Source organism: Lynx rufus, unplaced genomic scaffold, assembly GCF_022079265.1.
Source record: "Lynx rufus isolate CCGP_SWC_20201006 ecotype Redwood Valley unplaced genomic scaffold, mLynRuf1.p SCAF_4, whole genome shotgun sequence".
In the NCBI taxonomy this organism is placed as follows: domain Eukaryota; kingdom Metazoa; phylum Chordata; class Mammalia; order Carnivora; family Felidae; genus Lynx; species Lynx rufus.
Genome location: NW_025814856.1, coordinates 101681025 through 101693404, shown reverse-complemented (window position 1 = coordinate 101693404; position 12380 = coordinate 101681025). Strand labels below are relative to the sequence as shown.

General features: G+C 42.1%; 1 protein-coding gene across 1 annotated transcript in view; it reads left to right on the top strand.

Moving 5' to 3' along the window:
- Nucleotides 1–12380, top strand: part of COL28A1 (collagen type XXVIII alpha 1 chain) — a 169037-nt gene that overhangs the window by 145624 nt on the left and 11033 nt on the right. Inside the window, exons 30-32 of the mRNA XM_047097235.1 lie at nucleotides 4866–4902; nucleotides 6530–7084; nucleotides 9278–9435. Coding sequence (XP_046953191.1) covers nucleotides 4866–4902; nucleotides 6530–7084; nucleotides 9278–9435 — 750 coding nt within the window. The remainder of the gene's footprint in view (nucleotides 1–4865; nucleotides 4903–6529; nucleotides 7085–9277; nucleotides 9436–12380) is intronic.

Here is a 12380-nt window from a genome sequence, read left to right as displayed (position 1 = left end):
GCCAAGTTAGGCTTTTATCTCCTGAGCAGAAATTTTTTTTAATTTTATTTTTAATTTTTTAAAATTTACATCCAAATTAGTTAGCATATAGTGAAACAATGATTTCAGGAGTACATTCCTTAGTGCCCCTTACCCATTTAGCCCATCCCCCCCCACAACCCCTCCCGTAACCCTCAGTTTGTTCTCCATATTTATGAGTCTCTTCTGTTTTGTCCCCCTCCCTGTTTTTATATTATTTTTGTTTTCCTTCCCTTATGTTCATCTGTTTTGTCTCTTAAAGTCCTCATATGAGTGAAGTCATAGGATACTTGTCTTTCTCTGACTAATTTCACTTAGCATAATACCCTCCAGTTCCATCCACATAGCTGCAAATGGATGGAACTGGAGATTTCATTCTTTTTGATTGCCGAGTATTACTCCATTGTATATATATGCCACATCTTCTTTATCCATTCATCCATCGATGGACATTTGGGCTCTTTCCATACTTTGGCTGTTATTGATAGTGCTGCTGTAAACATGGGGGGCATGTGTCCCTTCGAAACAGCACACCTGTATCCCATGGATAAGTGCCTAGTAGTGCAATTGCTGGGTCATCGGGTAGTTCTAAAATTAGTTTTTTGAGGAACTTCCATACTGTTCTCCAGAGTGGCTGCACCAGCTTGCATTCCCACTGAGCAGAAGATTTTTAACCAAGAGGCAGAGATCTTAGAAATGGGGGTGTCATTCTGCTGATTTGGCTTTCTAGATTCTAGAAAAGGGCCTAGCAGGGAAGGATGAATGAAGGAAGAGAGAATTTTCATTAAGTGCGAATCTAGTATGTGACCGGTACTGTGTAGGCTCCTTCACATCAGTACCACCCTTACTGGGTAAGATGCCTGGGGGCTCCTTAGAGGGCCCACTCTGGACCTTTAGTACTTCTTCAGCTGTACCCTTTCCTGGGTGAGGAGTCCTCAGGGCCAACAAGAGTGAACACCCTGAGCTCATGCCCCCCCCCCATATTACACTCTGGACACACAGGATCCCAGAATTGCCTGCCTAAATGGCCCATTTGGAAAGCTGACAGCACTGACCTGTATGCATGGGTCCACCCAAAATGTGGGCAAGGGGAAAGTGTTTTCAGGGAATTTGGACAGAGCTCAGAATTGAGGACTGTGTTCACTACATGAATGCTGGCCCAGGCCCCATGCAGTGCAGAACTGGTGGGGAGAGGGTGCAATGAGAAGGGGACAGACTGTAGGCCACAACCCTCTCTTGCCCAAGACTCCATGTTAATCCATACGATAGCCCCGTGAGGTACTGTTATCTATACTTCAATGAAAGACATGCTAAGTCAGATAGAAAGTTTGAGCCATATGCCTGAAGTCACCTTGCTAACAAGTAGCAGAACCCTTGTAGCCAGAGATGGCTTGTCTGGTACCAAATCTAGTCTGCTCCCCCACAAATGTTGCTCTTAGAAGGCCTCTTTCTTCTTCCCACCCACGCTCTCTCCCTGACCAAATATATCCCCAAACAGCTGTCAGTTGTAGATTCATCCAGATTAGCAAACTACTCTTTTAAGAGGCAAATACCAATGGCAGAGTTCGATGTTTTAATACTTCATGCCAAAAATTGCTTCAGAAAGACTATTTCTCTACCTGTCCCTTACATGTTCGCATTTCTCAGTGTCTGCCCTCAGTCTTCTCTCTCCTGGTCTTTAAACTCTCAGGAAGGGATAGCCATGAAAGGAAGGCGGGGGATGGGGGGGTTGTAGTTTGAAAAGGCTAATGTAATATCATAGTAAAGTTGGATGGAGGGTGAAAAAATATTGTCTTTAGATTATAAACATGGAAAAGAATATGTTTAACAAATGGGGGTATGGGGATACACTAGTTTAAAAAAGACTGAAAGGCTCTGCTCCATGAAATCTCATCTGCCATCAACAGTCAGCTGTACACTGGCTTTTCTTAAATCCGCCTCCAGTTTGAACTGCTCTCTTGAGCACAGACCTTACATCTCACTGCCTACTGGACATCTCCAGCCACATGTCCCCTCGATGCATCAGACCCAGCCAGGCCCAAGCTGAGCCCGGTGATCTTCATTAGCTCCCAGCCTGCCTAGTCCATTCTTCCCTACCTCTGAGAGTGTGCCATCACCATTTGTTTCCTTTGAGACTCCTTTTCCTCACCCTTTCTTCCAATTACTCACCAACCCCCTTCATTTTCCCTCTCAAAGGTCCCTCCAGGCCAGCCCCTCCTACCCATCCACTGCCACTGCTGCTTTCTGGTGTCACTTTTTCCCCTGAACTATTTAGGAACCTCAACCCCCTCCACTGGCTGCCATGATTACCTTTTTAAAGTAAAATGTGATCAGATCTCTTCTCTGCCTAGGGACCATGTGTCTTCTAGCTGCCCAGGATAAAATTCACACCCTTCAACATGACACACAGACCTTCTAGAGTTCATCTGTCTTCCACATTTCCTGTCATCCTTTCTGCCATGTACCCTGAGTCCTAAGTTTACTCAAGTACTGTAATGCACTGTGCTTTGTGTACTTTGCCCCCTGCCTGGAATGTTCCTCCCCCACCTCCTCCTCCCCCAACCCCTCTACCCTGCCACCATTTCCTACCCCAACCTGCTCACAATCTACCTCCCTGGACCACAACCCCACCCTCATGCTCCCACCCCTGGAAATCCCAGCAGACCAACGTGGTTCTTTGGCTCCAACCCAATAGCATAGCACTTACAAAAGTACTTATTTGTCTACTTCTAATAAGAAGTACTATAAATCTTTTGATGGATATAAATTTGATGGCTTCATCATTGGCAAAAATAGCCAAAGTAGTCATTGGGCAATTTGAGTAGAAAAAAATAAAACAATTTTAGTCACGTAAAAGCAAAGAATAGGAGGAAAAGATTGATATATGTGAATACTTAAAGCATTTTAGACCCAGTTATGACATAAAAGCACAATGAAAAGCATTAGAATGCAACTTTGATATATAAATTATTCTTATAAATCAGTGAAAGAGAAACATTTTAATAGAAAATAATGGACAAAAAACATACAAAGAATTTGCACACGAGGATACAACTTGGAAACATGCTTATGAAATAAAATTTAGCCTCACTGAGAATTGCATAAGTATAGTTTAAAATACTGCAAATTCTTGTTCTATCAAATGGCAAAGATTATGTAATAGTAATAACCAGTATTTTGTGTCTAAAATAAAACAGTTTTTCTTATAGACTGCTGTTAGCGGTGTCTGTTACAACTTTTCTGAATGTCACTTTGGCAGGATGAATCAAGAACCTTAAATGGTCGTGCATCTGACTTCAGTAATCAATTTTTTTAAATTTTTTTAAATGTTTATTCATTTTTGAGAGACAGACAGAGTGGGAGCAGGGAAGGGGCAGAGAGAGAGGGAGACACAGAATCTGAAGCAGGCTTCAGGCTCTGAGCTGTCAGCTCAGAGCCTGACGCGGGGCTCAAACCCACAGACTGTGAGATCATGGCCTAAGCCGAAGTCGGATGCTTAACTGACTGAGCCACCCAGGTGCCCCTCAAGTTTTTCAGAATGCTTAATAATATGGGAAATTAATTATGCAATAATGTTAAGTGAAAAACTATAATCATAAACTAGGTGTCAAGTATTTTCTCCACTTGTAAAAAATTGAACATAAATACATATATTTCCCCTTTCCAAATACATAATATAAATATATAAATATAGACATTTGCCTTTTCTAGACATGCCCTGGTTTCAGATTTATTAAATGCCTCTCTAAATGTGCTAAAATATGACAAGCCCCCACCCCCCTCGAAAGAGATATCAGTGATGCTGATGACTTCCTCATTTTATATAATTTTATAATATTGTATCTGGGAGTTCTTTTTAAATAGCCACTGGAATTATTGGCTTTTACTCAATTTAAATTAAAAATACAATTAAATTAAAGTGCCCTGAATATTTTCCATACGTGTTTCTGTTAAGTCACATCACCAACGATGTCATCTTTACCCCAATTCTGTCAGTATAGATTTTTTTCTTCAAAACTTTACTTTTGCAACTGTTAAATTTTTATCTTCTTAGATCAGGTTCATGCCTCCTTCCTGTTGAGATTTTCTGGGCTTCTATTAAGTTAATCATTCCTGTCACCTTCCTGTCTTCGGCAAATATAGAATTCTGCCTTCTGTCGCGTCATCCCAGTTATTCGTAAACGTGCTGCTCAGGGCAGAGCATTGGCAGCTTTATTTCTACTACCCACCTCATCCCAGGCTCTTCTGCTGGGGCTGATGGCTGCAGGACCAGGGGCATTCAGGAACATGGCGACACTTCATGGAAGTGCCAAAGTCAAAGTATTGGGAAGCTGGGAAGGAGACTTGCAAAACTGGACAGCGGTAGACAAAAGAAAGAGAGAATACAGTGTAGAATGAATTCTCTTTTGGCCCCAGTACTTGTCTTGGTTGCTCAGCACATGTGGGTTAAATTGTGTAACTGATTGCACACATTGCCCGCACCTTGTAAGCGGTACCTTATGGCGCTAGACCCTATCCTAGGAGTTCTGTGTGCACAGCCTCATTCGATCTCCATCACGGCCCTGAGACACAGATACTGTTAGATCGTCTATGTCCAAGGTCACACAGCTGATAAATGCTAAGCCACAATCTGAACTGCAAAAATCTGAGCTATGACATTTCACAATGCAAACGCATTTCAGTTGTGATATATTGTGGCCAACTTTTAACCCCTGTGCTATTTATTTCCTTTGGTGAAAGAATGAAAGGAAACAGACCAATGCTGACTGTAGTAAGACATAGCTTTTAGGACTATAGGAAGAAATGTTATGGTCATATAATTAATACATTTTCCTTTTGTCCTCCAGAAAGAAGAAATTATCAAAATTATTTTTGAGATATGTGGTAAGATTTGACTGTCAAGAAGAGAATCATCACTTTAAAGTACCAACCCTACTGTGTTCTGTGTTGGTCAAGATAAATGTGGTCACCCGGAGATGTGGATGATACAGCTCATGGGAACGTTTGGAGCTCTTTTGAAAAGTCAATGAGAAATGGCAAGAAGCAGTGAGAGAGGCTATAGGAATCCTGATTTAAAAAAAGAAATCATCTTCCCAGGGTGGTTCAGAAGAGTGAAGATACTGGCCCTGGAGTCTGTGGGCAGCCAGGCCTTTTGTGAGCACAGAGCTCATTTGCAATCAGTGACATTTACCTGAGCTTGGGAAGGAAAAAACAACAAAAGAAATATAACCACAGGGGCCTAACTGGTATTTGAATCCAGCCTGGCTGGTGATTATATTGTCTGTGTTTTTCCTGAAGCAAGAAGTCTCTCTGAGTGGAGTTTTAAGCACTATTTCTAGAGCGCATTTCATTTCAGAGGCAGGCCGACAGAGTCAGGAGGTCATCTTGCTTCAGAGCTCCATCTAAATGCTTCTGTGGCTAAATATGATTGACTTAAAATAGAATTAGCAGAAAGAGGAAGAAAAGAGATTAGCCAAAAGGCAAGAGATTAATAGACTAATGAAGATAAGAGAAACTTGTGTGTTTCAAACAGACAGAGGCAGAAACGTCTTTGTTTTTCCTTACAGAGAACCCCTGAACTGGCTTGTCCCCCAAAAGACCTCTGGGCTTTAAGAACCCACTTGGGACTCTGTATGGTGACAGGCCAATTTAGACGTGGCTTCTGAGTTTTAGAAGCCCTGTAAATATAACACCAAGTTTCCTCATGATTTTTTGTGGTAGGGTTGTTGGGCAACCTGAGGATATGAATAAACCAATGAAGCCCTGATAGTTCTTATTTCCTGGTGACTCTAACGATTGCTTTGAATGGTAAACCCTAAATAGAAGGTGTTTATTGACCAGCATTCTGAGATCATTCTCCTTAAAAGGTTTCATAGTATGGATGCACTGTTGGCCTCACTGAGCCAGCTTAGCGGTCACTGTGAGTGACTCGAGACATAAACTTGAGTAGCTGGGGACAGCTATTCTTGTGAACAGTTACAGGTCCTAATCCCTCCCCCACGATTAAACATTTTCAATCCATCACTTTACCCACTGCTCATGCTAATGAGCAAATAGCAAATCTCACAGAAGGATATGATTGAAGACTAAAATAGTAGCTTTCAGATTCAGTTTCAATACAAATGCTGGAAGGATAAAGAGCAAACTGAAGATAGGGTGATCTCTTAGGAAGAGGGAGAGGAATGTCATCAGGAAGGCATACACAGGGATGCCGTCTCTTTTAAAAAAATGTATTTTTTTAATCGGAGAAATTGGCACATAGCTGTTCGTTATTTTATCTTCTACGGTGTTTTAGTGGTGGTGGGGTTTGTGGGGTTGTTTTTGCAGTATACTATTTTTTTTAAAGTCAGATATAGAAACCAGAGGGGGACAGTTGTTAGCTATGTTAACACTCACAGAGAAGGAAAGTAATAATCCAGGTCTCTGGTTCATCCCTGCCCCTCTCTCATACCAATCAGTAAGTTTTGACTTTCATTCATGCAATGTTTCTACCTCAACATGCATCTTTTAGGTTGTGGGCCCAAATGCAGAGAGACTCCTCTAGAACTGCTGTTTGTGATCGACAGCTCAGAAAGCGTGGGGCTGGAGAACTTCCAGATCATCAAAAATCTTGTGAAGACTCTGTCTGACCAGGTTGCTCTGGACCTAGCTACGGCCCGCATCGGCATAATTAACTATAGCCATAAGGTGGAGAAGGTGGCCCACTTGACACAGTTCTCCAACAAGGATGACTTCAAGCTGGCTGTGGACAACATGCAGTATCTGGGGGAAGGCACCTACACGGCCACAGCGCTCCATGAAGCCAACCACATGTTTGAAGCCGCAAGGCCAGGTGTAAAGAAGGTGGCCTTGGTCATCACTGATGGGCAGACAGATACCCGAGATGAAAAGAATCTGACAGAGGTGGTGAAGAAAGCCAGTGACATGAATGTGGAAATATTTGTGATTGGGGTAGTGAAGAAAAATGACCCCAACTTCGAAATGTTCCACAAAGAAATGAATCTGATTGCTACTGACCCAGATAGTGAGCACGTTTATCAGTTTGATGACTTCATTACCCTGCAAGGTAAGACTCAGTATCAGGTGAAAGGAGTTGATGTTATTGCTCCAAGTACCACATCACTGGATTATTCTGACCAAAAATGGAAATCAGTAGGAGGCTAATGAGGCTTACACCAACATTTAATTGAACACATAAACTCCAGAAGGTAAAACACATTTAGCATCAATCCAGTTTAGAGAGTATAATCTCTTGTCTTTATTCATTTGGAATAAGTGCTGAGTTGGCCTTGGAGTTTGTTAACTGAGCTATCATGGTTGAGGATATGGTTAAAAAGAAAGAGTAGGATTGGGGATATTCTAAGGTAATGTTCAAAAAGTTACCTAATTGCATAAGAGATGCAGTAAGCCAATAGCAAGGCAGAAAATAACCATGGAAGCAAAGTGAATTAAGAAGTACACAGGGAATGAAAAAAAGTTATGGTAATCTAAAGAGATGAGAAATACAATAACTGGGATTATTCTATTCTAGTCTCTGTTCTATTTCCTATTCTCTGCTCTTAACAAAATATGAAGATAATGAAGAATAAACAGGTGGATATCAGGAGTTTATCTTTTTTTTAAGTTTATTTATTTGAGAGATGGGGAGGGGGAGAGAGAGAGAGAGAGAGAGAGAGAGAGAGAGAGAGAAAGAGAGAGAATCCCTAGCAGGCTCCATGCTGTCAGTGCAGAGCCTGATGTGGGGCTCGATCTCAAAAACCATGAGATCATGAACTGAACCAATATCAAGAGTTGGATGCTTAACCAACTGAGCCACCCATGTGCCCCAGGAGTTTATCTCAAAGTACAACATTGTGAATATTCATTATGCTACTCTGATGGGCTTCCCTCTATTACTTTACTCTTTCACATGAACTGATATTTTCCAGTGAGTCATTCTAAGACACTAACTCATCTACAATTGCAGTAGGGTCAGTATTGTTTCACAAGCAATATTCCAATTCTTTGGAAACTGATAACTCATTCCAGCTTAGGAAGTAAGTAAAACATATGCTTAATCTGTTTTAGTCTTAGGTTTGGCTCCCTCTTTCCTTCTCCACCCATCTTGGAGCGGGGTCTGATGTGGCCTAACACAGACTTTCTTTGCCTCATGCTGCTCCTGGCCTACTCTGGGTCCTAGCATAGCTCACCAGAAGAATAGCATGCCTCACTCAGAACCTTCTTACTTTCACTTTCTCCCTTTCTCCAGGCCTTTCGAACCTGGGGTTTCATTTCCTTAATACACACTGCAGGGTGACTGGTGGGTTTATCTGACATAGTCAATCTCACTGGGCTATTAATGTGTTAGAATGGCCATAAATATTACACATTTCAGACATATTACGTTTTGATAATTAAGAATTTTATCATCTTAACCAAAGGAGTTAGACTTCATTCCAGCCAATGAGGGATATATTTTTGGACTGGCTGGCCTTTTGCTATCCCTAAAACCAGAGATGACTGGCTATTATACTTCTTATGGGTAGAACTTGCCCCTTCCACAGAATAGTTCAGCTAACTGATGCTTTGGATAGCAAGGATTTAAGTCATTCTTTTGCGTACTTTAGGTTGTTGTACGTTATTAAATTAAATTGAATTATTTTATCTTATTATTTTTGAAAGTTTATTTGTTTTGAGAGAAACAGTGCAAATGGGGGAGGGGTAGCAAGAGAGAGGGAGAGAGGGGCGCCTGGGTGGCTCAGTCGGTTAAGCATTCGACTTCAGCTCAGGTCATGATCTCGTGGTTTGCAAGTTCAAGCCCTGCATGGGGCTCTGTGCTGACAGCTCAGAGCCTGGAGCCTGCTTGGGATTCTGTGTCTCCCTCTCTCTCTGCCTCTCCCCCACTTGTGCTCTGTCTCTCCCTGTCTCAAAAATAAATAAACATGAAAAAAAAATTTAGAGAGAGAGGGAGAGAATCCTAAGCAGGCTCCACACTGCCAGCACAGAGCTCCATGTGAGGCTCAAACCCACGAATCATGAGATCATAACCTGAGCCAATACAAAGAGTTGGGCTTAACAGACTGAGCCACCCAGGCACCCCAAAGTGAATTATTTTAGATGGCTTCTTATAGGTGAGGCCCAAATGCTTAAAAACTTAGTTCACGAGCAGTTGACTTCAAGTGATGTGAAAATGTCTTTTTATTTTAAGCAAAGTGTGGAAGATCTCTTTAAACATATTTTGTTCCCACTCTCCCCCCCTTTTATACTTCTCTTTTAAAAGACACCCTGAAGCAAAAAGTGTTTAAAAAGAAGTGTGAGGATTTTGATTCCTACCTCATTCAAGTTTTGGGTTCTCCACTACTTCAACCTGGGTTGGGGATATCAGAGGAAGAACTTGGTGGATCCACTCCAGAGCCTCAGGAAGAAATTTCAGAGTCTGTGAGTAACTGTCATGCCTAATTTGTGCCTAGCTTAAAATTGTGTATTCTGCTTTACATCAAAGACCATCTTGCCCTGCAGTGGCAAGAATCAACTGAGGGAGGGATATGTATTTTCAGGTCCTTGACTATAAATAGTAGTACTTTTGTCTTCATATATCTGGTTCTAAAATAGCTCTGGGGCTTGTGAACATGAATATGATTTTTAAAAATGTTTCCATATTTTATAAGTAATTATTTATTGAGTGCTACAAGTAATCTTTTTGTAGTGTACCCCAGCTACCACCAAAGAAATCGTGCACACTACTAGGACAGATTAACACTACACTATTTTAATCACCCAATTGCCTTGCTCTGTGGATCCTTTCGTACAGGTCACAAGTCCCCCTCATCCTTCTGTGTATATGCTCCCCACTCTGCATCCTCGCAAGTTTCTTCTATGTGTGCACATGTTCAACCTGCCATTTTCCATGATCCAAGCCCTGCTCTTGCTCATTTAGCTTCCACCTCCTGTGCTCAGAGTGGGGATGGAGTGGGAGGCTAAGCATCTCTGTGGTACAAGGTGGATGCTCTGTTTCAGAGTTCCTCGATCACATGTGCGAGAAAGAACTGCCCCCTGAATGTGCTGAGACAAATATGACAATCCCCATAGCAAGCTTCTGGGCACTGACCTCAGCCAATCAGGTCAGGAGCAATAGCTGTTAGGTTCTTTTAGGTGAAAATTAGAGAGCCTGCCATAATTACCAGTAAAGGAGTGCTGTGGTCTCTTCCCCACCAAGTTACAATTGAAGCAGGGCTGACTGATCCCTACCACACATATGGACATCTCCTAGCAAGAGGCACACAGGTGTCATATCCCTATTCTGTGAGCTCAGTGAAGTCCCTGTGCTGTGCTTTAATGAAAGGACATGAAATATTCATTATTAGCAAATGCAGTAATATTCTAGCATCAGGATTCAATTAACTATCTAGTTGGACTAAGGCCCTGAGAAACCTCCAGATTACTAGCTGGACCCAGAACCATTCAGATGGCCTAGGTTGCCATTCCTAAGGGGACAGACTATAGGACTCACTGGATTTTTATACTCTGTTCAAAAAAGGGTATAAAAGTCTCTAATATATTTTTATTTGATTAAATACTGACTGACTCCAAGATGAGTAATTCCAGTGAGAGCAATAGAGTGCCCCTGGATTGCAGATTGAAATTCACATACACATTTATACCATATGGTCTATATCAGGGGTCAGCAAATTCTGTAAAGGGCCACATAGTAAAATTATTTACTTATTTATTTTTGGTTCTGCATGTCATTTGATCTCTTTTGCAATTACTCAGCCCTGCCTTTGAAGTGCACAAGCAGCCATAGCCAATACTTAAGTGAACCAACGTGGCTACATTCAGATAAAAGTTGTTTCTAAAAACAGACGAAAACTTGGATTTGGCCCATGGGGCTTGCCGATTCTGGTCTTCACTGAGCATTTAAAAGTAAATTACAGACAAGAAAGTACACAGTTTATCTCTTCCTGAGCATAGAATGCTCCTGGGGCCTTGCCTGCTTGTGTGACTTACCACTTTGTCCCTTCCCTACTCAATCTGTCCCCTTCTGAAGATTTCCTATATGAGAGCAAACTCAGGTTTGATTCAGCAAGTGGCACTTAAACCCTGAACTCTCCTTGTAATCAATGAATTCCATAGTACGTATTGATCATTTACCACTGTATCAGGTGGTGGCTCTTAAGACACAGTTTCTGCCCAAGAGAAGTCCATGGCCTATCAGGAATATGGAACATGCAAGAATTATTAAGAACTTTAGCAGAGCTGTGGGTGAGGCACAAAAGATGTTGCAGTTAATTTCAGAGTAAAGGAAGAATTTACAGAGGAAGTGGCATTGAGCTGAGTTTTAAGGATAAGTAGGAGTTTCTCAAGAAAAGGGTAGGGGGAAGGGTATTTCCAGCAGAGGGAACATGTGGGCAAAGGGGGATTCCAAAAGGCATGGCATTTTAAGGCATTAAGACAGGTTCAGTCTAACTGGAGCCTAAGACGTGTGTGGAAGAATGGTGAGTGTTACAGCTGGACATTACACATGTCATGTGGCAGGTGAAGGAGCTTGAACTTCATCTGTAGGCCAGGCAGCCAGGAGAAAGCAGAGGAGTTTCTAAAGTGAGGGTTGTATGGTCATGTTTGGTTTGCATGGGGAATAACCCTGTTGCAGCACAAAGAAGTAGAAGGAGGAAGAGGACAGGAGATTGGAGTGGAGCTGTGAGATCCTGTGATGGTCCCCAAGAGAGGTAATGAGGCCCTGAACTAATGCAGGGTGGTCGGAATGAAACCAGGCATAGAGTAGAAGTCATTTCTGGGGTAGAATTTAGTGACTGGATGGATTGGAACTTAACCAGCTGGATTTCTAACTTGGATTTGGAGTGAACTGAAACACCATCTGCTGAGATGGAGGCTATAGAAGGCAAATCTCACAAATTGTGAGATCATGACCTGAGCCAATAATTAAGAGGTGGACGCTTAACCAACTGACTTACCCAGGTGCCCCAGGGTGGGGTATTTTGAGGAAAATAATGAGCTAAGTTTGCTCCAGGTAAAGTGGAGGTGCCTGAAGGACCTCCAAGGCACTTACAACACAGAATGAGGGACAGCAAGCCCCTCTGCCTCTGCTATCACTACCCAGGAAGTTAGAGGGACCTGAGAAACAAATGATGTTAACAGATTATTACAGATGAAGCAGTCTAGTAGTTGTGGAGGGGAGGGCATAAGAAAAGTGCATCCAAAATGGTTTGGATTTATAATACCAAGCACCACATAAAGGGAAACTGAGGCTCAGCTAGGCTCTCCTAGGGTGCCTCTGAGCAAGATAGTGAAGCTTGCAAAGATCTTGAGCTTCTAGCCCTTATCTCTAGACCTTCTCACCCTGGCTCTCTTTGCAGAAGCACCAA